At 40.7% G+C, this 27,083-nt stretch overlaps 1 protein-coding gene and 1 non-coding gene across 3 annotated transcripts in view; both read right to left on the reverse strand.

Moving 5' to 3' along the window:
• Positions 1 to 502: 502 nt before the first annotated feature.
• TRNAG-UCC (transfer RNA glycine (anticodon UCC)) lies at positions 503 to 575 on the reverse strand. The gene has a single exon. It is a non-coding gene; the product is annotated as a tRNA-Gly (tRNA).
• Positions 576 to 3,957: 3,382 nt separating this feature from the next.
• CDC123 (cell division cycle 123) overlaps positions 3,958 to 27,083 on the reverse strand; it is a 56,804-nt gene continuing 33,678 nt past the window's right edge. Inside the window, exons 8-13 of one of the 2 annotated variants that reach the window (XM_030836964.2) lie at positions 24,829 to 24,904; positions 23,282 to 23,404; positions 22,368 to 22,396; positions 8,573 to 8,698; positions 5,000 to 5,137; positions 3,958 to 4,204 (exon numbers count right to left, since the gene is read on the reverse strand). In XM_030836964.2, the coding sequence (XP_030692824.1) occupies positions 4,178 to 4,204; positions 5,000 to 5,137; positions 8,573 to 8,698; positions 22,368 to 22,396; positions 23,282 to 23,404; positions 24,829 to 24,904 (519 nt within the window). In that variant the 3' untranslated portion in view covers positions 3,958 to 4,177. The remainder of the gene's footprint in view (positions 4,205 to 4,999; positions 5,138 to 8,572; positions 8,699 to 22,367; positions 22,397 to 23,281; positions 23,405 to 24,828; positions 24,905 to 27,083) is intronic. The other variant, XM_060293281.1, reaches the window with a different exon arrangement.

Here is a 27,083-nt window from a genome sequence, read left to right on the forward strand (position 1 = left end):
TTTTTTTGTTGCCTTATCTAATTTTTTTTTTTTTTGGCTGTGCTGGGTCTTCATTGCTGCACGCCGGCTTTCTCTAGTTGCGGCGGGCAGGGTCTACTCTTTGTTGCGGTGCACGGGCTTTTCATTGCAGTGGCTTCTCTTGCTGCAGAGCACGGGCTCTAGGTGCACTGGTTTCAGTAGTTGTGGCTTGTGGGCTCTAGAGTGTGGGCTCAGTAGTTGTGGCACACAGCCTTAGTTGCTCTGCGGCATGTGGGATCTTCCAGGATCAGGGCTCGAACCTGTGTCTGTTGCATTGGCAGGCGGGTTCTTAACCACTGCGCCACGAGGGAAGCCCACCTTATCTAACTTCTTAGCAGTGTCCCACAGAGCTGGACATAATGCCACCCCCTGGCTTTCTTCCCCAATTTGCCAGGCCTTTTGATCTGCTCCCACTCTTCCACAGAAGTTCCAATTGTTTTTGGGGGGTTGTTTTAGCCGCACTGTGTGGCTCGTGGGACCTTAGTTCCCCGACCAGGGATTGAACCTGGGCCCACAGCAGTGGAAGTGCCGGGTCCTAACCACTGGACCACCAGGGAATTCCCCAAGTTCTAATTGTTAAATCCAACTGTCTCTCGACGTGTTTACTTGGTAAGTCACTGCAATCTCAAATTCTTCATGTCCAAGACGGAGGTCTTGATTTCCCTCCCTAACCTGGTTCCCTTTTATTCCTTCTCATGCTTAGAAAACTGCCTCCCCTCCACCCGGCAGCTCACACCCTCCTTCTCCTTCACGCCCTACATCCCATCAGTGCTTCCCCTTGGCTGTATCCCCAATCTTTGCACTTCATGTCTTCACACCGCCTTCCCCCGCAGCAGGGGCCACCCTGACCATCACGAGTCACTGTCTCCTAACTGATGGCTCCGCTTCCCACCCAGAAACCAGAGTGACACCTCAAAGCCCTAAAGGAGATTATGTCTCTCCTTTGCGTAAACCTCCCAATGGCCTCCCGCCTCACCTGAGAATGAAATCCCAACATCTCACCTGGACGAGGCCCTGACCGCTCTTTCTGCACCCACAGAGGTCTTCAAGTTGCTGCAACTCATCAAACCCTCCTTCTTTACGTACGAGTCTATCATGGTGTCCTGTATCCTGTTAGGTCTCTGAAGGCAGGACGCTTAAGGTGTACACACAGCATCTAACACTGTCCTGGACCCGAAAAATGTCTGCTGGATGAACAAGTCGCTGCCTCAGCATCTTTACCTTAATGTTCCACCTCTGTTAATTTTTCTGTCTATATGTATTTAGAAGCGTCATTTTATTTGGTTTCCCTGGTTAAAAAAAAAAAAAAGACACATTTGAATGCATTCTCTCTTCGGGTAATTAATGCCAGACTCACTGCCTAAGCTCATGACATGGGGCATTTAGCTGCTGCTTCAACCACTTTTTTGTTACTAGGTCTTATGTTGCCATTCCTCAAGCCTCTTCTTAATGTGTATACATAATAGAGCTGCAGTGCATATGGAGGGTGCGTTTATCACTATTTCTTTTCTTAGAACACTTACTGAAACTGTTTTCTATGAGCCAAGACAACACATGAATAAAACGTTTAGTTAAATAGGAATTCTGTCTTTAAAATGTTTAAAGATGGCTAAGTCTCCTCTCAAGATCAGCCTAGTTAATACAAACATGAAATTGAATTAAATCTTTCCGTTATTTCTTCATTTAATTTCTCTATATTTAGTATCTTTTTATTTAATTTCTCTGCACAGAGATGTGTGAAACGAATCTGTACTTACATTTATTTAAAAAACAATTCTTTTTGAAAATTTTATTATTAAAATAATAATTTGTTCTGGTTGAAACTTATCTACAAAAAATATTAGGCTACAAATCCTTAGAGAGCAGCATTAGACTAGAGGTTCTTTTGTGGTTCTGATTCTGCTACAATTTTGGACAAGTCTTAACTTCTGTGAGCAGTTTTCTGTTAAAAAAAAAAGGAAGGGAAAAAGAGGAAAGGGAAGGGGGAAAAAGGAAAAGAAACTGGGCTGAATGATCTCTGAAGTCCCTTTCCACTCAAAATTTTTTTGGTTCAGAAAGAATTTGCCTTTAATCTACATAAGTCTGCAAAGCAGAATGGTAATAATAGCTGACATTTCTTAGGGGCTTGCGTACGATGCACTACATGAAAAGCTTTACATCTCATTTAACGGAGGCATGAGTTGATTATTCTCCCAATTTATAGGTAAGAAAACAAATTTAAGCTGAAGAACTCAGTCACACAAGCTTTGTTTGCTTTTTTTTGTTTGTTTGTTTGTTTGCTTTTTAACAGACATGATCCTCAATTTCCAAAAAAAAAAAAAAAAAAAAAGCTGAGTAGATGGGAAAGATCTATGAACTCAGAAAATGCAGATCCAAATGACACTTCTTTAAACAGAACTTTTGGCAAAGTCTGCTGTTGGCGAGGCCTGGGCTACATGCCACTGCCTGCAGGACAAAGTAAACGTGTTTATCCCAACCTGTCAGAATCAAGATCTGTAATGTCTTCTCTTCCGAAGGCAGGATTTCAGAACCAGACTAAGGAATCACACGTGTATCCACTCTCTAAATTCAAGCGCAAACCTGAGGTACCTCAAAGAAAGAATAGATAAAGCCAACATAATAAAAGGATAATTCGAAAACTAATCTTTAGGCAGGCATAAATGACATCTGAATTAGGAGAATATTTCCTGCATGTTATCCTATATTTAATATTAACACCAGGATAATCAATTAGAATTAAATATACTACAGAAACAATGTACCAAATCACATTTTTAAAAGGGAGGTGCGAGTTCAACTCAATCATACCCTCAGGAAAATTAAAGGAAAAAGTTAATGAGTTTTACACCAAGAATTGTCCTTCTTATAAACTGTTTGCTAAATTTTGCTTGAGTCTTTTTATTATACATAGTCTGAACTTTTTCAATTGGTATCAAATACATTTCCTTTTTTTGACTGGTCAAGTGTCATCTTGGTGAAGCCAGCTTCGGAGCTAAGATGAAATCAACTCACAATAGATCCCTCCATTATGAGTTAACAGAAGGCCATGAGCAGTTTAAAAAACAAAAATATTTTTGAAGCACTTATACCTCAAACAGTTGGCCTCAGAAATGGCATTTGATACACTTGATCTTTGTATTTTAAACACCAATATCAAGTGACTGTAACGGAGAAACCACACAGCAAGCTAGAATTCGAAATAACCTAATGAGAAATGATATCTTTCATCACTACACGTAATCTGCCTTAACTACACAGAAAGGGGAGATTTCGCCCCACTTCTCTCTGTTATCTTTCTATGGGAGCACATGCTCTCTGATGTTGAGAAACATACCTCCAACTAGTAAAATATTCTTTGATACCACATTAGATAGATACCCTAGGAAACTGTAACGTCTGTTTTCTTAAATTGCTCCGTGATGTAAAATACCACATAAAGAGCACTTAGCAGAGCGTCTTAGCATTTAGTGAGTGCTGAGTAAATCAGGTATCGCTGACATATCATCAGTCACGACACTGAAGAATTACTAAAACGGTGGCCTCAAAAAGTGAATCTACCTCCCCCCAAATTCCAATAATTGTTTGAAAGGCTGAATTATATCTGTGATAGTTTTAGGTACTATACTGAAATTCATAGTTGACAGTTTGAGAAGTCTGTATTATTTTAACTATACCCAAACCGAAGCTCAACTGATAGAAAAATTACATGAAAATCCTCAAAGTAGGAAAAATATTTTCTATAGTAATATAAGGTTCTATTTTTTCAATGGGAAAAGTAATGATAAAGAAAGAACCCATTTCTGTATAACAAATATAAACTTGCCCAGCTACCTGCCAGGTATAAAAAAAATAGCACAAGGAACAGAGATAAATATAAATAGACTGAACCTAAGGAACAAGGTATTTCATAGAAAGTATTTTATCATCAGAACAGGATGGTTTCCTATGTTTAAGATCTATTTATTGTGTTATTTTTACAAGTAGCAAAGGCCCTCCATTTCCCCCAGTTTTATACATGAATATAAAAAGCCACTGACTTCCACGCTGCCCCCTCCCCCTCCCCCGCTGACTGGGTTAATAGGAGGTTGTGGACTATGTACGGCCTCCAGAAGCAGCAGTGGTTTCCTGTGTGACTTGGCCTTGAACTCTAGCATGCTAATCAGTCATCCTCTTGCTGATTCCTTTTCTGTCAAAGGAAACCAAGATGCATTAAAACAGCACATTCTAATTGGGATATTTGCTCAGCCAAGATCGCTTTTTCTGTCAGCAAGTATAATTTTCTAGAGGCCCTTAGCAAAAGATGTGGTTGAAAATTATCATGGAAAAAAACCCATGCCTTATGTAGTTCATTAAAGTAGTTTATCACTTTGGCTCCTGGGCACATTATCCTCAAGATATTTGAACATTTTCTTCTCTTTCTTCTTTATGTACAAATATTCCCACCCAGAAACACACACAAATACAAATACTCACCTTCCCCCTGGAGTACCCACAGGAGAGATCTGATCTGCTCTCAGCCCTATAACAGTATACAGTTCACCCTTGAACAACATGGGTTTGAACTTCACAGGCCACTTACATGTGGATTTGCTTCAGTAGCGAATACTACGGTACTGAGGACCCACCGCCGGCTGAATCCATGGATGCAGAACCGTGGATACGAAGGGTTCATTATAAATTATATGTGGATTTGCCCCTGGTTGTTTAAGGGTCAACTATACATACTTTCTTCAAGATTACAAGTATTATGAAAATTACTCAAACCATACACATAAAAAACATTTTCTGTCATTTTAATCAATAAATTAATCTTTCAGCTTACTTGACATATGTCATTATAAAATGACCTCAATTAGTAATTCTTGCCCATTAATTCCCAATCATCAAATAGAAGTCTACGTGGTATATAACTAAAGTGAAATATTCAAGAGTCAACTTGAAAGCAGAGCTGGCCAGCCTACGAAGTACACATAAACCTTACCAGTTTCAGAAAATCGATGAGTTTGTGAGCGTCCTCCCCGGTGGAGAGGTCCACAAAGTCCTTGGGCAGCCGGCAGCTCAGGTAGGGACTCGGCTGAACTGTGACCTCGCTGTTGGTGCAACGGAAGGCCGGAGCATCCTTTACAAAGGAAAAGAAAAAGGAAAGTCGCTGAGAAAGTCCTTTTTTAAGTCTACTCTTCAAACTGAAAAAGATACCGACCGGTGTAGCAATTCCTACTCCATGTCCTCTTCTGTACTACGTAGGGAAGAAAATCAGATACTGAAGTAAAAGAAAGCACCAAGGTTTTAAAAATACTTCCACATGTTCACAAGAAAATACACATCTAAGGTATCTGAAGCCAGAGTCCCTGCGGGGGGCTAGGTGGTCCCTGAGTGCTGGGTGTGCAGCCACCATGGCCATGAAGGGCTGCGGGTCTCTCCAGGCCTGAGGCTGCCTCGAGTGGTCCCACACAGGCCAGCATGCTTTATAAACATTGTCGCTTTCCACAGGTGCACTGCTGGAAATACTCCTTAGAGAACAGAGTCAACAGTAAGGGCAAACGAGTGCTCCGAACCCCTAACGCTGCTGTGCTTTTCTCACGGCATTTTACAGACTTATTTGTAGATTCCTCTCAGCACCTATGTAAAACTGCAAATTCAAGGATCATATTTAACAAGTCTTCACATTCTTTATTGTACACGCTCTGAGTCTTGCATAGGATATTCACATGTTGCCTGGTGCTGAAAAGGATTTCAGAGCCAGAGGCCTTGTGTTTGGGCTTCATGGGAGGCAGAGACCTAGGTGAGGGATGGATCGTGTCCAGCACGTGGAGACAGGCCGGGAACTTGGATGGAACAGGACCATGGAGCCCTAGAAAGCAGGCCACACCTTATGACAGACAGACCAGCCATCTGACAAGTACTCATGAAACACCTGTCTGCTGGACCTTGTTCTAGGGGTGGGAGAAAAACTGGAAAACAAGATGGTAGACAGCCACCAAGCAAGCAAATAATAAATTAACAAGCTTGTTCCAGAGAGTAAAAAGTGTTATAAAAACAAAAGAGCAGGGCACTATGGTAAGAGGAGAACCATGCAGACTCCTCTTTAGAGGGGGGCCAGGTGGGACCTTGCTCAGGAGGCGACGTCTGGACTGAGAACTGAGAAGTAGGAGGAAAGCAGCCTCGTGAGGTCTAGGAGTGAACACGGCTTTGGAGGCAGTGGAAACGACCAGTGCAAAGACCTGAAGGCCAGGCAGGGCTTTGTGGCTTCGAGGAACACAAGGAAGGCAGATCTCTTTGCGGTGGAGGACAGACGGGAGGTGATGCTGGGGAAAGGCAGGGGCCAGTTCCTGTTGCCCTTCTGTCATCCCCAACCTCCAATATGAGGTTGTTTACATTAAGAAGAAAGAAAGGGAGGGAGGGAGGGAAGGAAGAATGAATGAATTTGGATCATACAGTGAATCTTGTGCAAACTGTTTCTATCCAATAACTCTGTCCCTCATATTTAAAAATAACCTTGTGTGGGCTTCCCTGGTGGCGCAGTGGTTGAGAGTCCGCCTCCCGATGCAGGGGACATGGGTTCGTGCCCCGGTCCGGGAGGATCCCACATGCCGCGGAGCGGCTGGGCCCGTGAGCCATGGCCGCTGAGCCTGAGCGTCCGGAGCCTGTGCTCCGCAATGGGAGAGGCCACAACAGTGAGAGGCCCGCGTACCGGAAAAAAAATAACCTTGTGCCAAATCTTCTTCCTTGACGCTCAGATTTAATGGCCCACAACTCTTAAGATGCCAGCAGGAATAAGATCCCTTCATTCACTAATTCGATCAAGCTTAGCTGTGCCTGGCACTGTGTGCAGCCCCAAAGACACATGGAGAACAGAGACCCCATCAATGGGCTCGGAAACCTACAGCCCGAGGCAGGAGGCAGGCAAGTCCGCAGGCGAGGCCCACACAGCAGGGCAAGCGCCTTTATGTGGAAAACCGGGACCACAGTCAGATCTAGAAAAACAAGGCCCAGGACGGCCTGGGACGGAGTAAGGATGAAAAGGACTATATCAGAGACAGACAGAAGGAAAGATGTTCCCACAGAGGGCAAGGCAGCAGCCGGAGAAGCAGGAAGAAAGCCGGGAGGCGAGCAGGCGTCACGGAAACCAGGGGAAAGGGTGTGACAGGAACAAGAGGTAACAGCTCAGACGCGGCCCAGCGTTAAGGAAGAGCAGGGCCGTGCACTGCTCGCTGGAATTCCTGACACGTTGGTGGAGCCCTCACCACAAACAGTTTCTTCGGAACCGGGGGTGGGGGGGCGAAGCGGGGGGAGCCGGGGGAGGCCCGGCGGCAAGCGGGCTGGGGAGCGGTGGCCACAGGACTAGCGAGTGGCCCAACAGCAGGAGAGGAACTCGCAGGACTCCACTGCCAAAATAATGTGTGCACGCGCATGTGTATATAAACAAAAAATGCCCAGAAAACCTTAACAGAGGTGGTAAGAATAGCCATTTCTAGGTAGTAGGATTTCAAGTCTCGCCTCTTTCTAATTCTCTCTGTGTGTTTTTAAACAACCGTGTGAAAATAAAAGTATTTTGTAAAAGACAGAAAACACTCACGAGAGAGTACGAAATGAAGAGCTCCGTGGACAGAACTGTAGACGCAGAGCACTCTCATTTACTTTAGAAAGCCTCGTGTGTATGTGCAGGCAGGTTACACACCAGAATATTAACAGTGGTTCTCGAGGAGGTGGGATTATGGGTGACTTTAGAATTTCCTTTAAAAATGAGCAGGCATTACGGGGCTGAGGGAAGTCTTGCTTTCTATGACAGGAGGCGTCAGAACACGGTTACTTGCTTACAGAGAAAGGAAGAGACTGGAAAAAGGAAAGAAGACAGATGGTAGCCCCAGGAACCTGGAGAGACGCAGGGGCAGAGACGAGACTCGGGGGCGGGGAAGGATGCAGGTAAGTCTGTAGGTTTGACAACAGTTAAATGGAGTGAGTTCTCACCGATGGATTCTCTTTTCCTAAGAGGGAAGACATGAAAGCAGCTGCTGAGGAGGACAGGAGTGATGGACGGAAGCTCAGAGGAGCGTGGAGTGCGTGGAACGGCCACCGTGGACAGCAGGAGGGGACGTTGGTGAGGGCGACAGAACCTGCGGTCAGAGCCCACAGGAAGCTGGGGGTGGTGACTGGGACAAGCCCCCTCCCCGCCCCGTCTGCGCATCGGGGCGACATCCCTCTAACTATGCGTGGCAGCACGGGGCTGGGACCAGAATAAACAGATGCGTGACCTGACCCACGGTCCGGATTCTCAGGTGGGCAGGACAGAAGAGCCAAGAGAAAGAAAAATAACCAGAAAAGAAACTATCAGATGATCATCTTCACTTTAGACAAAGTGAAGTGAAGGAATCAAAGCGCACACCCTTTCTCTAATACAACTATTTTGTGAAAGCCAGAAAACATTCACGAGAGAGTATGAAACGAAGAACCCAGCAAAGCATCTATGAGTAAATCTGTGTCAGCGCCTGGAGAACCAGCAAGCAATTCCTCAGTGGACTGACAGGCTTCCTGGGGATCTTTCTGATCATCTTACCTGCTCCAGGGCTTCCTCACTAAAATCACCCTTTAAGTTTCTTCCAGATAACAGTTCGTCCCAAGTAAACAGCAGCGCATCTGTGACTTCACCAAATGGATTAAAATCAATCAGCCACACCTTCCCCTGCAGTACAGAAAGAAAGATCAATAAGTATAAAATAAAGTCTGTAATCTGGCTTATCAGAAAGATCATCTTATTCTACCCAAAAGGTCATCTTAAAAATCACATCACTTCTTTCAAAAGACAGTTTCCTCCAGGCCCCATCTGAGAAGGGGCCACCTGTCTAAGTGGTGCAGGCACAGCGCCAAAGGGGAGGCCGCCCATAAAGGCGGAAGAGAGACCCTGAAAAGAAAGCCCGACGAAGACATATACGTAGACTTTTGCCTCCAATCACACGAGAATTTTATGTCAAAAACCCAAGCAGGGAAAGGAAAATCTCACAAAATGGTTCCACCGAAGTAGCATGACTGCAATGCTCTCAAGGGTGACTTCAATGATCTTTCATGAAGAGGCCAGCAGTTCTCAGCACCATGCCTGAGCCCTGAGAGGTTTCTGCAAAGGCTTTTTTTTTTTTTGGTTTTTTTTTTTGTGGTACGCGGACCTTTCACTACTGTGGCCTCTCCCGTCACAGAGCACAGGCTCCGGACGCGCAGCCTCAGCGGCCATGGCTCACGGGCCCAGCCGCTCTGCGGCATGTGGGATCTTCCTGGACCGGGGCACGAACCCGTGTCCCCTGCATCGGCAGGCGGACTCTCAACCACTGCGCCACCAGGGAAGCCCGAGGCTTGTTTTTTTTAAACACACAAAAGACATAAGAAAATGCTCAGCTGTCTTTCATTTCAATGTAATAACTGTTTTCTCTGCATGACAGAACTTGATGGTACATGAAAGGGAGATGAAGAAAAGAAATCAACCTTTAAAAGAAAAGCCATCTTCTCCTACTCTGAGAGTAGCGATGGCCAAAGTGATAGGTTCCAGCCTCAGGGAAAGGACACCTCTGACCCAAGTCAGACAGAGTCTGCACCTTTGCACCTTGGTATAAAGTGGCAGAGCACCGACATAAAGGAGCTGGAGAATCTGTGAAATCCTGCCAGGAGATTAAAGTCAACACATTTGATCACGGAGACGTTATGTGACATTTTACTAGATAAATGTTTCGTTGAAACTTTCATCTTTGCTCCTTTTGATTTTTCTCACTGAGACATTTATTTAATCGTACCGTTTTGTTGTTGGTAGTTTTTTCTGTAAATATGTAGCAATCGTGTCTTGATCAGCCGCACATGTGTAAAATTGAAAAGGAACTGGACTGCTAAGCCAGCATTACTAATATCTAGCACTGTTTCTCATCTGTGTTAAAGGAAAAGTTTAAGAAAGATGAAACATCTTCCTAGGATTGGCTGCAAACTAGAAACCTCTAATAAGAGGCAAAGAACTACTGCAGGAAGTTTCTACCATATACCATTGGCTAAGTTTCCTGGTTTCTACAATCCCCAGGAGAAACCCTGCAATTCCTTCTTGCCACTTGACTTGTATCCTCACTTCAGTTTGGTGCCCACTCGTACCTTCTCTGACTACGTGAAATAATGTCAGCCATCAATCAACTCCTTGGTATGATTTCAGCTTTGCTTTTTCAGCAATTACTCAGATGTCTCTGATATACTGTATGTTATTTTAACAAAATGAGTACTTTCTAAAATTCAAACCATTTCAACTTGAGATTTTATAACCAGTAAAACTATCTCCTTATTAAAAAGAAAGAAAAAAAAACTTTTGCACCTGTTAGCATCAGAATATTTAGCTGTATAAACTAAAAATATGCCACATTGTAAAAAACAAATAAAATCACCACTGTTAGGACTGATAGCTGGCAGAATTTGTTATGTAGTTCAGAAGCCATCCTCTAGTTTAAAGAAAAATAAGCCAGCTGTAATCAGGCATAAAACTATCAAGATAAGGATTTCAAACCTGTAATATGTTTTTCATGTCACACCTCGGGAACAAAACATCCTGAGAAATTCTGCTTTTAGGCAACCCATCAGACAAGAGTGGTCACACCGACCTTCCTAATATCAACCAACTGACCACCCCCCCATCCACCCAATTAAATCTCTATGCACCAAACACCGTGCCAGGCATGAGGGCATAAAGATCAGTAACACAGAGTCTACTCCCTGAAAGAGTTCAGTTCAGACCAGGACATGCACACATGTGCACACACCAGTATATGGATTGTTCACCATAGCACAGTGTGTAAAAGACTAGAGACAAGCTAAGCATTCATCCATAGGGAAGTGACTCATCAAACTAGACAGTACATCCACATAACGAAATACTATGCCTTGTAAGAAAAGGGAAAGCTCTGCAAGATACACTGTTTTTAAAAAGTATAAAAAGCAAGGTGCAAGCGTATATCATATGCTAACTCTTGTGTAAGAAAGATGGAAAAAAATAAGTATCTTGCTTGTTTTTGCATCAAGAAATACTGGAAGGATACATAAGAAACTAACACCATAGGAGTGCAGAGGAGCAAGGTTAAGAATCAGACCTTCTATGTATATTTTCACACTAATGACATTAACAAGCTTAATCTAACAAATATCTAAAGAATACTTAGCACATTAGAAATTATACTTTCTTTCTCAATCACTCGTAAGACAGAAATAAAAAATAAAAAATGATGAGGCTGCAGATCCATTCTCAACAATATCAAAGATACAAGATGATATTCATCCCCAAAAGCAATGAAATTAATAACAAGACAATAACCATACCAAAAAAAAATACACAGGGGGACCCGAATCATTTTTCAAGTACCTAAAGTAGTTATTCTAAATTCTAGTTGTGCATTATCATCACTTAAGAAGCTTTTATTTTCTTTAAAAATAAACTTTTATTTTAGAACAGTTTTAGATTTATAGTTATTGCAAATATAGTACAGAGAGTTTTAATGTACTCCGCCCAGTTTTTAAATTTAGTTCTTGTTTGCTGTTGTTGAGTTTTAAGAGTTATTTGTGTAATTTTAGATAGAAGTTCTTTACCAGAAATGTGTATTGCACATATTTTCTCCCAGCTCCTGGTTTGTCTTTTATTTTTCTTAACTGTATTCTAATTTCCTTTTCCTGTTCTAGGATCTCATCAGCGATACCACATCACATTTAATGGTCATGTCTCCTTAGGCTTCTCTTGGTTTTCACAGTCTCTCAGACTCTTGTTTTCAATGACCTTGACAGTTTTGCAGATTACTGGTCAGACATTCTGCAGAATGTCCCACAACTGGGATTTGTAATACATTTAAATTCTTTTCTCAGTTTCTGCATTCCATTCTGGGATTCCCCCAAACTCCTAAATGATTTTTTTAAATTGGTATACATTAAGATTTATTCTTTTTCTTAAATATCTTTATTGGAGTATAATTGCTTTACAATGGTGTGTTAGTTTCTGCTTTATAACAAAGTGAATCAGTTATATATATACATATGTTCCCATATCTCTTCCCTCTTGCGTCTCCCTCCCTCCCACCCTCCCTATCCCACCCCTCTAGGTGGTCACAAAGCACTGAGCTGAGCTGATCTCCCTGTGCTATGCGACTGCTTCCCACTAGCTATCTATTTTACGTTTGGTAGTGTATATATGTCCATGCCACTCTCTCGCTTTGTCACAGCTTACCATTCTCCCTCCCCATATCCTCAAGTCCATTCCCTAGTAGGTCTGTGTCTTTATTCCCATCTTACCCCTAGGTTCTTCATGACCATTTTTTTTTTCTTAGATTCCATATGTACGTGTTAGCATATGGTATTTGTTTTTCTCTTTCTGATTTACTTCACTCTGTATGACAGACTCTAGGTCCATCCACCTCACTACAAATAACTCAATTTCGTTTCTTTTTATGGCTGAGCAATATTCCATTGTATATATGTGCCACATCTTCTTTATCCATTCATCCGATGATGGACACTTAGGTTGCTTCCAAAAAGCTTCTTAAAATACATATTCCAAGGCCTCGTCCCAGACCTACTGGATGGGGGCGCTGTAGCTCTGACTTCCCGGTCAGGTAGAAGCTCTCAACACTGAGTCCACCTGCCCAGTTGCTGTCAGAACGTGGACACATCAGAGTGTCACCAAGCCTAGATACACTTTGGTTATACTTCAGATCAGAGACAACATAAAAGAAGAGTTAACTTTCTCACAAGAGTAGCCATAAAATTATATATTCAAGACAATGTCTAAGAAACAGTGATACAAGTACCACTGAATGAATACAAATGAGTTTTACATCATGGCTGACATCTCTTCTCAGAAACCGTCAGGATGTTTACACTGGCGTGTTTCCCAATTTAAAAGCACGCAAACTGCTTTCAGTTCTGTCAGATCAGTCATAATTACTGACGTCCATGTCCAACTTCACTTAAGACATTTATATAGCTGTTTCACCAACTCACACATGTGCACGGACCTGCCAGCCCTACTGAACCACAGCAGACCTGGGCATGTGCCAGGGAAATACTGAGACACCCCAGCAAACCCCAAATTTTCAAATGCCATTAAATATAAGTGCATTAGAACAGAAATGCTTCAGACTGAATATCTGAACAATGGGAACAAATAACACAACTCACAGGGTGGTATGGACTAAGGGAGATGCTGAATTAAATGAGAATAAAGCTCTTCTGAGCCGCACATTCAGGGCAATGGGCTAGGTTCCCTCCCTCCCTCACTGATTCCATCCTGCTCGCTACCAGGCCAATCCTGGAACGCTTAAGTCTCGAAGATAAGCTCCTTGACAGTCGAGAGATCATCTGGTTGGAAGCTGCTTGTTAGAAGCCCAGCATCTAACACAGGACAGGCTCTCGATAAACAATGGTGCGTGACTGACTGGATGTCGCCGGGGTCCGGCTTTAGAACAGAGCCATGGGCGCACACCAGCTCAGGTTCCTACCCATTCTACTGTGCCAGCTCCCCGTCCTTTCTCTGAGATTTGTTTCCACTAAGCTGAAACTCTGCCAGGTGACATCTCTAGTACCACATCTCAGTTCATGCCTCCTCTTTCTAACTCTTAACAGATGCCATCACCCGTGAAGACACACACGTGGGAGGAGCTTCAAGATGGTGGAAGGGTAAGACGCGGAGATCACCTTCCTCCCCACAAATACATCAGAAATACATCTACACGTGGAACAGCTCCTACAGAACACGTACTGAACGCTGGCAGCAGACCTCAGACCTCCCAAAGGGCAAGAAACTCCCCACGTACCTGGGTAGGGCAAAAGAAAAAAAAAAACAGAGACAAAAGAATAGGGACGTGACCTGCACCAGTGGGAGGGAGCCGTGAAGGAGGAAAGGCTTCCACACACTAGGAAGCCCCTTCGCGGGTGGAGACTGCAGGTGGCGGAGGGGGAAAGCTTCGGAGCCGCAGAGGAGAGCGCAGCAACAGGGGTGCGGAGGGCAAAGCGGGGAGATTCCCACACAGAGGGTCAGGGCCGACCAGCACTCACCAGCCCGAGAGGCTTGTCTGCTCCCCCGCTGGGCCGGGCGGGGGCTGGGAGCTGAGGCTCGGGCTTCGGTCGGATGGCAGGGAGAGGACTGGGGTTGGCGGCGTGAACACAGCCTGCAGGGGCTGAGTGCACCACGGCTAGCCGGGAGGAAGTCCGGGAAAAAGTCTGGAGCTGCCGAAGAGGCAAGAGACCATTGTTTCGGGGTGCTCGAGGAGAGGGGATTAAGAGCACCACTTAAAGGAGCTCCAGAGATGGGCGCGAGCCGTGGCTAACAGCGCGGACCCCAGAGACAGGCATGAGACGCTAAGGCTGCTGCTGCCGCCACCAAGAAGCCTGTGTGCGAGCACAGGTCACTATCCACACCTCCCCTCCAGGGAGCCTGTGCAGCCCACCACTGCCAGGGTCCCGGGATCCAGGAACAACTTCCCCGGGAGAACGCACGGTGTGCCTCAGGCTGGTGCAACGTTATGCTGGCCTCTGCCGCCGCAGGCTTGCCCCGCATCCGCACCCCTCCCTCGCCCCGGCCTGAGTGAGCCAGAGCCCCCGAATCAGCTGCTCCTTTAACCCTGTCCTGTCTGAGCGAAGAACAGATGCCCTCAGGCGACCTACACGGAGAGGCGGGTCCAAATCCAAAGCTGAGCCCCGGGAGCTGTGAGAACAAAGAGAAAGGGAAATCTCTCCCAGCAGCCTCAGGAGCAGTGAATTAAATCTCCACAATCAACTTGATGTACCCTGCATCTGTGGAATACATGAATAGACAACGAATCATCCCAAACTGAAGAGGTGGACTTTGGGAGCAACAATAAATATATATATTTTTTCCCCTTTTCTCTTTTTGTGAGTGTGTATGTGTATGCTTCTGGGTGTGATTTTGTCTGTATAGCTTTGCTTTTACCATTTGTCCTAGGGTTCTGCCTGTCCTTTTTTTTTTTTTTTTTTTTACTTTTTAAAATTTTTCTCTTAGAAATTATTTTTTATTTTAATAACTTTTCTTTTCTTTTATCTTCTTCTTTCTTTTTTCTGTTTTTGCTCCCTTTTATTCTGATCTGTGTGGAGGACAGGCTCTTGGTGCTCCAGCCAGGCGTCAGGGCTGTGCCACTGAGGTGGGAGAGTCAAGTTCAGGACACAGGTCCACAAGAAACCTCCCAGCTCCACATAATATTAAACGGCAAAAATCTCCCAGAGATCTCCATATGAACGCCAAGACCCAGCTCCACTCAACGACCAGGAAGCTACAGTGCTGGACACTCTATGCCAAACAACTAGCAAGACAGGAACACAACCCCATCCATTAGCACAGAGGCTGCCTAAAATCATAGTAAAGCCACAGACATCCCAAAACACACCACCAGACGTGGACCTGCCCAACAGAAAGACAAGATCCAGCCTCATCCACGAGAACACAGGCACTAGTTCCCTCCACCAGGCAGCTTACACAACCCACTGAACCAACCTTAGCCACTGGGGACAGACACCAAAACAACGGGAACTATGAACCTGCAGCCTGTGAAAAGGAGACCCCAAACACAGTAGGTTAAGCAAAATGAGAACACAGAGAAACACACCACAGATGAAAGAGCAAGATAAAAACCCACCAGACCTAACAAATGAAGACGAAATAGGCAGTCTTTCTGAAAAAGAATTCAGAATAATGATAGTAAAGATGATCCAAAATCCTGGAAATAGAATGGAGAAAATACAAGAAATGTTTAACAAGGACCTAGAAGAACTAAAGAGCAAACAAACAGTGATGAACAACACAATAAATGAAATTAAGAATTCTCTAGAAGGGATCAATAGCAGAATAACTGGGGCAGAAAAACAGATAAGGGACCTGGAAGATAAAATAGTGGAAATAACTACTGCAGAGCAGAATAAAGAAAAAAGAAGGAAAAGAATTGAGGACAGTCTCAGAGACCTCTGGGACAACATTAAATGCACCAGCATCTGAATTATAGGGGTCTCAGAAGAAGAGAAAAAGAAAGGGACTGAGAAAATATTTGAAGAGATTATACTTGAAAACTTCCCTAATATCAGAAAGGAAATAGTTAATCAAGTCCAGGAAGCACAGAGGGTCCGATACAGGATAAATCCACGGAGAAACACGCCAAGACACTTACTAATCAAACTATCAGGGCTTCCCTGGTGGTGCAGTGGTTGAGAGTCCGCCTGCCGATGCAGGGGACACAGGTTCGTGCCCTGGTCTGGGAAGATCCCACATGCCGCGGAGTGGCTGGGCCCGCGAGCCATGGCTGCTGAGCCTGCGTGTCCGGAGCCTGTGTTCCGCAACAGGAGAGGCCACAACAGTGAGAGGCCCACGTACCGCAAAAAATATATAAATAAATAAAATCAAACTATCAAAAATTAAATACAAAGAACAGATATTAAAAGCAGCAAGGGAAAAACAATAAATAACACATAAGGGAATCCCCATAAGGTTAACAGCTGATCTTTCAGCAGAAACTCTGCAAGCCAGAAGGGAGTGGCAGGACATATATAAAGTGATGAAGGAGAAAAACCTACAACCAAGATTACTCTACCCAGCAAGGATCTCATTCAGATTTGACAGAGAAATTAAAATCTTTACAGACAAGCAAAAGCTAAGAGAATTCAGCACCACCAAACCAGCTTTACAACAAATGCTAAAGGAACTTCTCTAGGCAGGAAACACAAGAGAAGGAAAAGACCTACAATAACAAACCCAAAACAATTAAGAAAATGGGAAGAGGAACCCACATATCGGTAATTACCTTAAATTTAAATGGCTTAAATACTCCAACCAAAAGATACAGACCGGTTGAATGGATACAAAAACAAGACCCGTATATATGCTGTCTGCAAGAGACCCATTTATAGACCTAGGGACACATACAGACTAAAAGTGAGGGGATGGAAAAAGATATTCCATGCAAATGGAAATCAAAAGAAAGCTGGAGTAACAATTCTCATATCAGACAAAATAGACTTTATAACAAACACTATTACAACAGACAGAGAAAGACACTACATAATGATCAAGGGATCAATCCAAGAAGATATAACAATTGTAAATATTTATGCACCCAACATAGGAGCACCTCAATACATAAGGCAAATACTAAGAGCCATAAAGGGGAAATCGACAGTAACACAATCATAGTAGGGGACTTTAACACCCCACTTTCACCAATGGACAGATCATACAAAATGAAAAAAATAAGGAAACACAAGCTTTAAATGATACATTAAACAAGATGGACTTGATATTTATAGGACATTCCATCCAAAAACAACAGAATACACATTCTTCTCAAGTGCTCATGGAACATTATCCAGGATAGATCATATCTTGGGTCACAAATCAAGTCTTGGTAAATTTAAGAAAATTGAAATCATATCAAGTATCTTTTCTGACCACAACGCTATGAGACTAGATACCAATTACAGGAAAAAATCTGTAAGAAATACAAACACGTGGAGGCTAAACAACACACTACTTAATAACCAAGAGATCACTGAAGAAATCAAAGAGGAAATAAAAAAATACCTAGAAACAAATGACAATGAAAACACGACAACCCAAAACCTATGGGATGCAGCAAAAGCAGTTCTAAGAGGGAAGTTTATAGCAATACAATCCTATCTTAACAAACAAGAAACATCTCAAATAAACAACCTAACCTTACACCTAAAGCAATTAGAGAAAGAAGAACAAAAAAAACCCCCAAAGTTAGCAGAAGGAAAGAAATCATAAAGATGAGATCAGTAATAAATGAAAAAGAAATTAAGGAAACAACAGCAAAGATCAACAGAACTTAAAGCTGGTTCTTTGAGAAGATAAACAAAATTGATAAACCATTAGCTAGACTTATCAAGAAAAAAAGGGAGAAGACTCAAATCAATACAATTAGAAATGAAAAAGGAGAAGTAACAACTGACACTGAAAAATACAAAGGATCATGAGAGATTACTACAAGCAACTGTATGCCAATAAAATGGACAACCTGGAAGAAATGTTTTCAAATTCTTAGAAAAGCACAACCTTCCGAGACTGAACCAGGAAGAAATAAAAAATATGAACGGACCAATTACAAGCACTGAAATTGAAACTGTGATTAAAAATCTTCCAACAAACTAAGGCCCAGGACCAGATGGCTTCACAGGTAAATTCTATCAAATATTTAGAGAAGAGCTAACACCGATCCTTCTCAAACTCTTCCAAAATATAGCAGAGGGAGGAACACTCCCAAACTCATTCTACTAGGCCACCATCACTCTGATACCAAAACCAGACAAGGATGTCACAAAGAAAGAAAACTATAGGCCAATATCACTGATGAACATAGATGCAAAAATGCTCAACAAAATACTAGCAAACAGAATCCAACAGCACATGAAAAGGATCATACACCAGGATCAAGTGGGGTTTATTCCAGGAATGCAAGGATCCTTCAATATACGCAAATCAATCAACGTGATACACCATATTAACAAACTGAAGGAGAAAAACCATATGATCATCTCAATAGATGCAGAGAAAGCTTTTGACAACATTCAACACCCATTTATGATAAAAATCCTGCAGAAAGTAGGCATAGAGGGAACTTTCCTCAACATAGTTAAGGCCATATATGACAAATCTACAGCCAACATCGTCCTCAATGGTGAAAAACTGAAACCATTTCCACTAAGATCAGGAACAAGACAACGTTGCCCAATAGTGCTCTCACCACTATTATTCAACATAGTTTTGGAAGTTTTAGCCACAGCAATCAGAGAAGAAAAAGAAATAAATGGAATTCAAATCAGAAAAGAAGAAGTAAAGCTGTCACTGTTTGCAGATGACATGATAGTATACATAGAGAATCCTAAAGATGCTACCAGAAAACTACTAGAGCTAATCAATGAATTTGGTAAAGTAGCAGGATACAAAATTAATCCACAGAAATCTCTGGCATTCCTATACACTAATAGTGAAAAATCTGAAAGTGAAATTAAGAAAACTCTCCCATTTACCATTGCAACAAAAAGAATAAAATATCTAGGAATAAACCTACCTAAGGAGATAAGAGCTGTATGCAAAAAATTATAAGACACTGATGAAAGAAATTAAAGATGATACAAAGAGATGGAGAGATATACCATGTTCTTGGATTGGAAGAATCAACATTGTGAAAATGACTATACTACCCAAAGCAATCTACAGATTCAATGCAATCCCTATCAAACTACCACTGGCATTTTTCACTGAACTAGAACAAAAATTTCACAATTTGTATGGAAACACAAAAGACCCCGAATAGCCAAAGCAATCTTGAGAATGAAAAACGGAGCTGGAGGAATCAGGCTCCCTGACTTTAGACTATACTACAAAGCTACAGTAATCAAGACAGTATGGTACTGGCACAAAAACAGAAATATAGATCAATGGAACAGGATAGAAAGCCCAGAGATAAACCCACGCACATATGGTCACCTTATCTTTGATAAAGGAGGCAAGAATATACAGTGGAGAAAAGACAGCCTCTTCAATAAGTAGTGCTGGGAAAACTGGACAGCTACATGTAAAAGAATGAAATTAGAACACTCCCTAACACCATACACAAAAATAAACTCAAAATGGATTAAAGACCTAAATGTAAGGCCAGATACCATCAAACTCTTAGAGGAAAACATAGGCAGAACACTCTATGACATAAATCTCAGCAAGATCCTTTTTGACCCACCTCCTAGAGAAATGGAAATAAAAACAAAAATAAACAAATGGGACCTAATGAAACTTAAAAGCTTCTGCACAGCAAAGGAAACCATAAACAAGCCGAAAAGAAATGGGAGAAAATATTTGCCAATGAAGCAACTGACAAAGGATTAACCTCCAAAATTTACAAGCAGCTCATGCAGCTTAACATAAAAAAAACAAACAACCCAATCCAAAAATGGGCAGAAGACCTAAATAGACATTTCTCCAAAGTAGATATACAGATTGCCAACAGGTACATGAAAGAATGCTCAACATCATTAATCATTAGAGAAACGCAAATCAAAACTACAATGAAGTATCATCTCACACCGGTCAGAATGGCCATCACCAAAAAATCTAGAAACAATAAATGCTGGAGAGGGTGTGGAGAAAAGGGAACCCTCTTGAACTGCTGGTGGGAATGTAAATTGATACAGCCACTATGGAGAACAGTATGGACATTCCTTAAGAAACTAAAAATAGAACTACCATACGACCCAGCAATCCCACTACCGGGCATATATGCTGAGAAAACCATAATTCAAAAGGAGTCATGTAGATGAGGATGATTATAATTTTTGTGACTTTCTGTTTGAATAAAAAAAATAAAAATCCCACAAGGACTCAGAGTCAAAAAATATACAAATCAATTTTCACTGCAAAGTAAAGGAGCTGTTACAGTGGAGGATTACTGGACTGAACGTCAATATTATGACATAGTATGAGCGTGTTTCATATTTGGTAATTGCAATCATTGTTGCTTTTGTTGTAGTCATCCATTTACAATGCTTGGTACCAGTTTATTTATCTCTTGTAAAAATAAAATACAGTGTGTGTGTGTGAGTTGTGAGCAAAAAAAAAAAAGAAAGCAGATCCACATGAAAATGAAGTTTAAATGATGACCAAATGGTTTGTTTAAGGTATTGGCCAATTGTGCATTATTTTGTTACTCTTTGTGTGTATTAAAGTATTTGTGTCAAATTAAAAAAAGAAAAAAACCCCAAAAACCTAATAGTACTACTACTATACTATATAAATACATGTTTTTATATATTAAATATAATATATATTTAATATAAGTACAAGTATGATATAAATATATAATACATATTTTATAGAAAAAAAAAAGAGTCATGTACCAAAATGTTCATTGCAGCTCCATTTACAATAGCCAGGACATGGAAGCAACCTAAGTGTCCATCAACAGATGAATGGATAAAGAAGATGTGGCACATATATACAGTGGAATATTACTCAGGCATAAAAAGGAACGAAACTGAGTTATTTGTAGTGAGGTGGATGGACCTAGGGACTGTCATACAGAGTGATGTAAGTCAGAAAGAGAAAAACAAATACCGTATGCTAACACATATATATATGGAATCTTAAAAAAAAAAAATGGTCATGAAGAACCTAGGCATAAGATGGGAATAAAGATGCAGACCTACTAGAGAATGGACTTGAGGATACGGGGAGGGGGAAGGGTAAGCTGGGACAAAGTGAGAGAGTGGCATGGACATATATACACTGCCAAACGTAAAATAGATAGCTAGTAGGAAGCAGCCTCATAGCACAGGGAGATCAGCTCGGTGCTTTGTGACCACCTAGAGAGGTGGGATAGGGAGGGTGGGAGGGAGGGAGATGCAAGAGGGAAGAGATATGCGGACACATGTATATATATAACTGATTCACTTTCTTATAAAGCAGAAACTAACACATCATTGTACAGCAATTATATTCCAATAAAGATGTGAAAAAAAAAAAAGACAGACATGAATACAGAGTAAGTGATGCTTTGGCTTGATAGAGATGAGTAAACAGTTAACAGTTATTTTGGGATATGACCATATGGGCCCCTCCTTTTGTCCAAAAAATGATTCAAAGGTATCACAATCATCACTACAATGAGGCGATAGGAGCGTGGAGAGGGAAGAAGAAAAATGTGAGAGACATTTAAGAAACATAGGGGTCTAATGTTTAGAAAACACACCTGCTGTCCTCTGAACAGCTAAGTCAGTGAGCACTGTCACAGGACACCTAGTGACCCAAATTTCTCTGAAAAGATTGCATGTCTTGATAGTGAAATCTCTGCTGCAGGATGTACTAGGTCAGGTTTTTGTTTTCTTTTCATTACGGAAGTTGCCATCACTTCAAGATTACAGAATAAATACAAACTACTCGAATCCTCGTCTTCAGTCTAAAGATGCAAGTGACTCGAATCACGCTAAGGGCCTTTCAGGTAACTGAAAATAATAACTTCTAAATATCCAGTGACAAATTCCTGGCCACACCGAAGAGTACAAACTCAACTATTTTAAGTAGGCCCAGGCCCCCGACAAAAGGGGAAAGGAGGACACAGGGTGGCCTTAGCCGTCTGTTAAATTAATAATCCTTGAATTTGTGACACATAACAATGGAAGATATCCTGTGTTCTAGTGTTAAGGATATTTTAAGGGGAGATTCTTGGCCATGGTGAATTTCAAGCACCTTAGTTGAATTGAGAAAATATTTGTTGAGCGGTAAGCCCTTCCATAGAGAATGCCTATGTATTTAAAGCACATGAAATGTCATTTTTACTTACCCTACTGTCTCTATATATATCGAATACAACTGCAAAGGAGAAAAAACCTGAAGTTAGTAATGAACTTCTATTTTCATGATCTACACCTCCTTTTGAAAATTAAAATGCGTTTTATTATTAGTTACTCAAAGGACTTCCTGCTTCTACATCTCAAAACTTCAAACATAAAAAGGCATCCTGCAATGTTTTACTTATATAATTTTGTTTTCCTTTTCGCGATCCTCAGCCATAATCCCTTACGTTTAAAAATTCAAACCAAACACCAACATCGTCTCAACCAGTTCACAATTAGAGACAGGTTATCTATATCAGAGAAAGGAGCATCAATCACTAACTGCTTGATGGGGAATAAAATGGGTAAAATCTGCAATAGAAAAGCACACTATCTAGCCATGCTTAGGGCATGATTCACCTTTTTTAAAAGTCAAACCTGCCACAGACCCCAGGCTTGGCAAGTAGAAAAACAGAAACCATAGCAGATATAATTTGACAATGCATGAAAATTGTCTCATACACAATACTTTCAATACTTACTTTCAACTCTTAAAAACAACTCACAAATATCTACTTTGTAACTGGTGCTGTCTGATCATTCAAATAAAAATCTAGAAAGGCAGATCAGTCAACTAGCTAATTTAGTCCTAATAACAGAAGCATGTGGTTCTCTGTAGATAGACCCTTTGAAATGTATAATAAAATACCTCAAACGACAGGAGAGAGAACCATCTCAGTATTAAAAAGGGACTCTGGTTAAATAACGTAAAATTAACATGCAAACCCATCAGCCATACTATCATATAATAAAATGCTTGAAATACAGTATTTTGAATCCAGTTTTAAAATATGTACCACCGTGAAATAAGGTTCGGTAACATTATGCATGTCATTTCCCTGGGCCAATAAAAAATACTCACAGTCTTCATCTAAGAATTTATACTGTATGTGTTTCTTGAAAAAGTCTTGTATGCATCTGCAAATCTCTTCCTTTTGTTTAGAAATATGATCATAATATTGTGTGTAGTCCCTTTGAGAAATACCTGACAAGAAAATATTTTGTATTTCATTATTACACAATATTCTTTCCAAAAACACCAATATGTGATTTAAACCTCTTTTTGAGGAAACCATTAAAGTAGATCGAATGAATATGGCATCATACATTAGTCAGCATTTTATATAGATGTAAAGCTTATCAGTTGTAAAGGTTCAAATGGCTAGCTGAACCCTACAATTCCATATTGCCATGCATTCTTACTTTAGAAACAGTAGTTATTTTTATTGAGTACAATGGGAAGAATTCAAAGTCATAAAAATGTTTCTTACGTAAAAAATGAAAGAAGCAATTTTAAACCTACCCACATAGTCAACTGCTGCTTCTTTGATTTTTCCAATGAACTGTCTAAAAATTGGCATTCTTTCCCACTTTCTTTGGGAAAACGTAAAATACCCCTCACCATACGTCTTCCATAATCACACTGCACTTCACGGTCTATTTTCCTTGTTCATACGTGCTATCCTGCCTTCACAAGCCTGATGTTTCAAGCCATGGAAAAGTAAACATTCCTTTCTTCAGAGTGACTTGCTGACATTATTCCAAAAAGACTAAAGGGAGTATTGTAAGAACTCCTTTAATCTGCTCTAGACCTAAGAAAAAGTTCTCTGCTCTGAAAGAAGGGCTTCCAACCAATTTCTTAATCACATGCCAATATGACTCCCTTCTTTAACTGTACTTAATACTGCAGTGTTTCTTTCAGAGATATATAACAATATTATACAATAAATTCAAACAACCCCAGTGTATTTCAGGTAAGTTAAATGTCAACATCACATTCAATAAATAAATAATGTTGATCTGATTCTGTTCAAATCACACTTTTCTTGGTTGAAAATCAATTCTACCTCATGGAAAATGTGCTTAGACAAAATAAGAGCAAATTATCTACAATATTTAGCTTGAATAAATCATAGCAGACAAAATAATAACCTCAGAGGAAAGAAAATGGGTGCCTTTTAAAGCAATGTACTTCTTTGCATATTTTCTCTTGCTAGAATAATAAACAGTGCTTCAATAATAGAAATAAATGTTCAAAAACTGGGCTTTTTACGCTGCTTAAAATAAGCAGTGTATTGCCAGTAATACCTAGGAAAGCCCCAGAGAGAAAGCAGGTAGTATTACACACATCCTGAGAACAGTAAAGGCCACCACTTTCCTCTCTGGAATCCAGATTGACGTGATTCATCAACAAGACTATTTTCTGTGGAAACAGAATCTGGCCTCAGGACCCTTGTCGATACAGCATTCCAGAGAGTCAGTGCCAATTGGTTAGAGGTAGCATCTGAGATAAAAACTGATTGTTACCCTTGTCTTAATTACTAAGTAATTTATTTCCATCAAAAGCTTGTCTTCTTTTAACAATTACTTTCAAAGGTTTAAAAAAACAAAAAAACGCAAAAACCTCACCAATAAGCTTATTTTCCTTGACAAAACAGCGGAACTCAGCACCAGGAATTAATTCACACCATTTTCGAAGAACAAGCTGTAGACAAAGGAAAAAAGGGACACAACTATGTAACAAGAGAATATTTACTAGTCTAATAAACAATTTTATGTTGAGACCATATCTTAACAATTGCCATTATCAAGTGTTTTGGTTTTTTTTAAAAAAAAAGGCATCATAAAACATTCCTGACATGATATGTAGGGAACAGAGCTATGATCTATTAGTCTAACAGAACAGGGGAAATTGTATTAAAACTCTTTATGACAAAATGTGCCTTTGTCATTTATTTACCATTTTGGGAGTTCTGACATAACATACAACTCAAAGGATGATATAGTCACATCTTATCATCGTTGGGCCATAAGTTTCCCTATAATTCATGTTCCTCACTCCTTTAAGAACATCAAAAAGTAAAATAATTTCCAAGTTATCTACCTTAAGCATCATTCTGTAATACTCTGATAAAATTATTACGGCTTATCACAAAGACTCACTAAAATCCTTTCATGATTTTCCCATTATTTTAAAGTAATACAATTCTACCAATGGCCCAATTCATAAATGGGTTTATTACTATAACATTATTTAATATGTGTAAATTCTCATATTGTTGTAATTTATAAATAGTACAGTTGACAAATGTATGCTTCTGAGTCTGGTTTTAAAATGTTCTTTGGAAAAAACTAGTCCTGTCCTTTTGAAGTATTAACTGTAATCAATGACAAGAGCCCCAGCCTCCCGAATCCTGGCATGCACCTCTTTGCCCCTCAAGACCTAGGAGATAGGACTTGAATTACTCTAGGCCCCATTCCAGGAATCCCCCCAGTAGGCTCTGTACCTTCCCATGCCACCCAGTTTCTTGTACATAACATTCGAGAGTAAGCCCATACCCCATGTTGTACTAGGATAATCTGACACAAGTCTCTCTTCTAAGGGTGAGCAGCTGGGTCTTATTCACCTTTGCGTTCCCAGCACAGGTATGTAATGCCTAGCAGGTGCCTAGGAAATGTTTGTCGAGTGAAACATGGAATGGTAAATATTTAAGATAAGTAGCCACTAAAAACATGATATAAAAAAAATTTAATGAACTGTGAAAATGCTCATACTATGTCATAAGTGAAAAAAAAAAGTGGCACATAAAGCATCTTATGGAGTGTGTATATGCGCACAGGTGTGCACACCCACACCCACACACACACACCCACACACACACACACAAATATCTCAAGAAAGGGAAGTTAAAGGTCAAAATGCTAATAATACTGAGGATATCTGGGTGGTAGGCTCCTCATATTTTCTTGTATTTTTAAATTTTTGATAGTAGGTTGCTTTCCTTAAAAAAAAAAACTGTAGTGTTAAAATATGTCTTAGAAATTTGAAGTGCGCTGATTCCAATTTTCATTATTGTGAGCTCTTGGTCAAGCTCTGTATGTGCCACCTTTTGAAAAAGAACCTAATTATTAAATGAAGAATCCAATACTAAAAAATTACTCTGTTGTTACCTATTAAAAGTTGATACTGGCAAATATATTTTCTGACAGCTACAGTAATTTTTATGTAAGCAACAAATAAATATGCAATTATTGCAAACTGACATTAAGTTTTTGGAAAATTTGCATTATCTATTGAAATAACGTTTTGGACAGGTAATACAAACACTGTACTTGATTTTTTAAAAAAGGTAAAAGGTGAGTCTTCCCCCCAAACAGTGTCTCTGTCCTCCTCCGCACAGGTAACCAGTGTTGACAATTTCTCATACCTCTTTCCAGAAGTATTCTATGAATACATGAGCATATAGTAGGTATCTTTTTAAATACACACAGACGCAAGCACATGATACCTAGGATTTTGCTTGCCACTTTTTTCATTTTAATTACTTTCAGTTTCCTGGGCTTTTAAAACTGGGTTTTAAACCCTATGCACTAACATGATGATGGCACATTTCCCAAAAAGCAATAAAAGAGCAAACTGCCGGTGAAATCAATCTCGGGGACAGATGATGACATTACAACAAAGATTACGTCGCAGGGCAAGACTAGGAAAACAATCTTTTTCATTTTTGTGTTTCTAGCACAAAGTAATAAGATATAGCAGGTGCTTGATAGATGTTTGTTCAGTGAAACAATAGATATGAATGTATTACATACACACGATTAATGTTATAAAAAATGTTTAAAGACCTGGGAAAATGCTAATATATTACATACCCCTCACA

This window comes from Globicephala melas, chromosome 2 (genome assembly GCF_963455315.2).
Source record: "Globicephala melas chromosome 2, mGloMel1.2, whole genome shotgun sequence".
NCBI lineage: Eukaryota > Metazoa > Chordata > Mammalia > Artiodactyla > Delphinidae > Globicephala > Globicephala melas.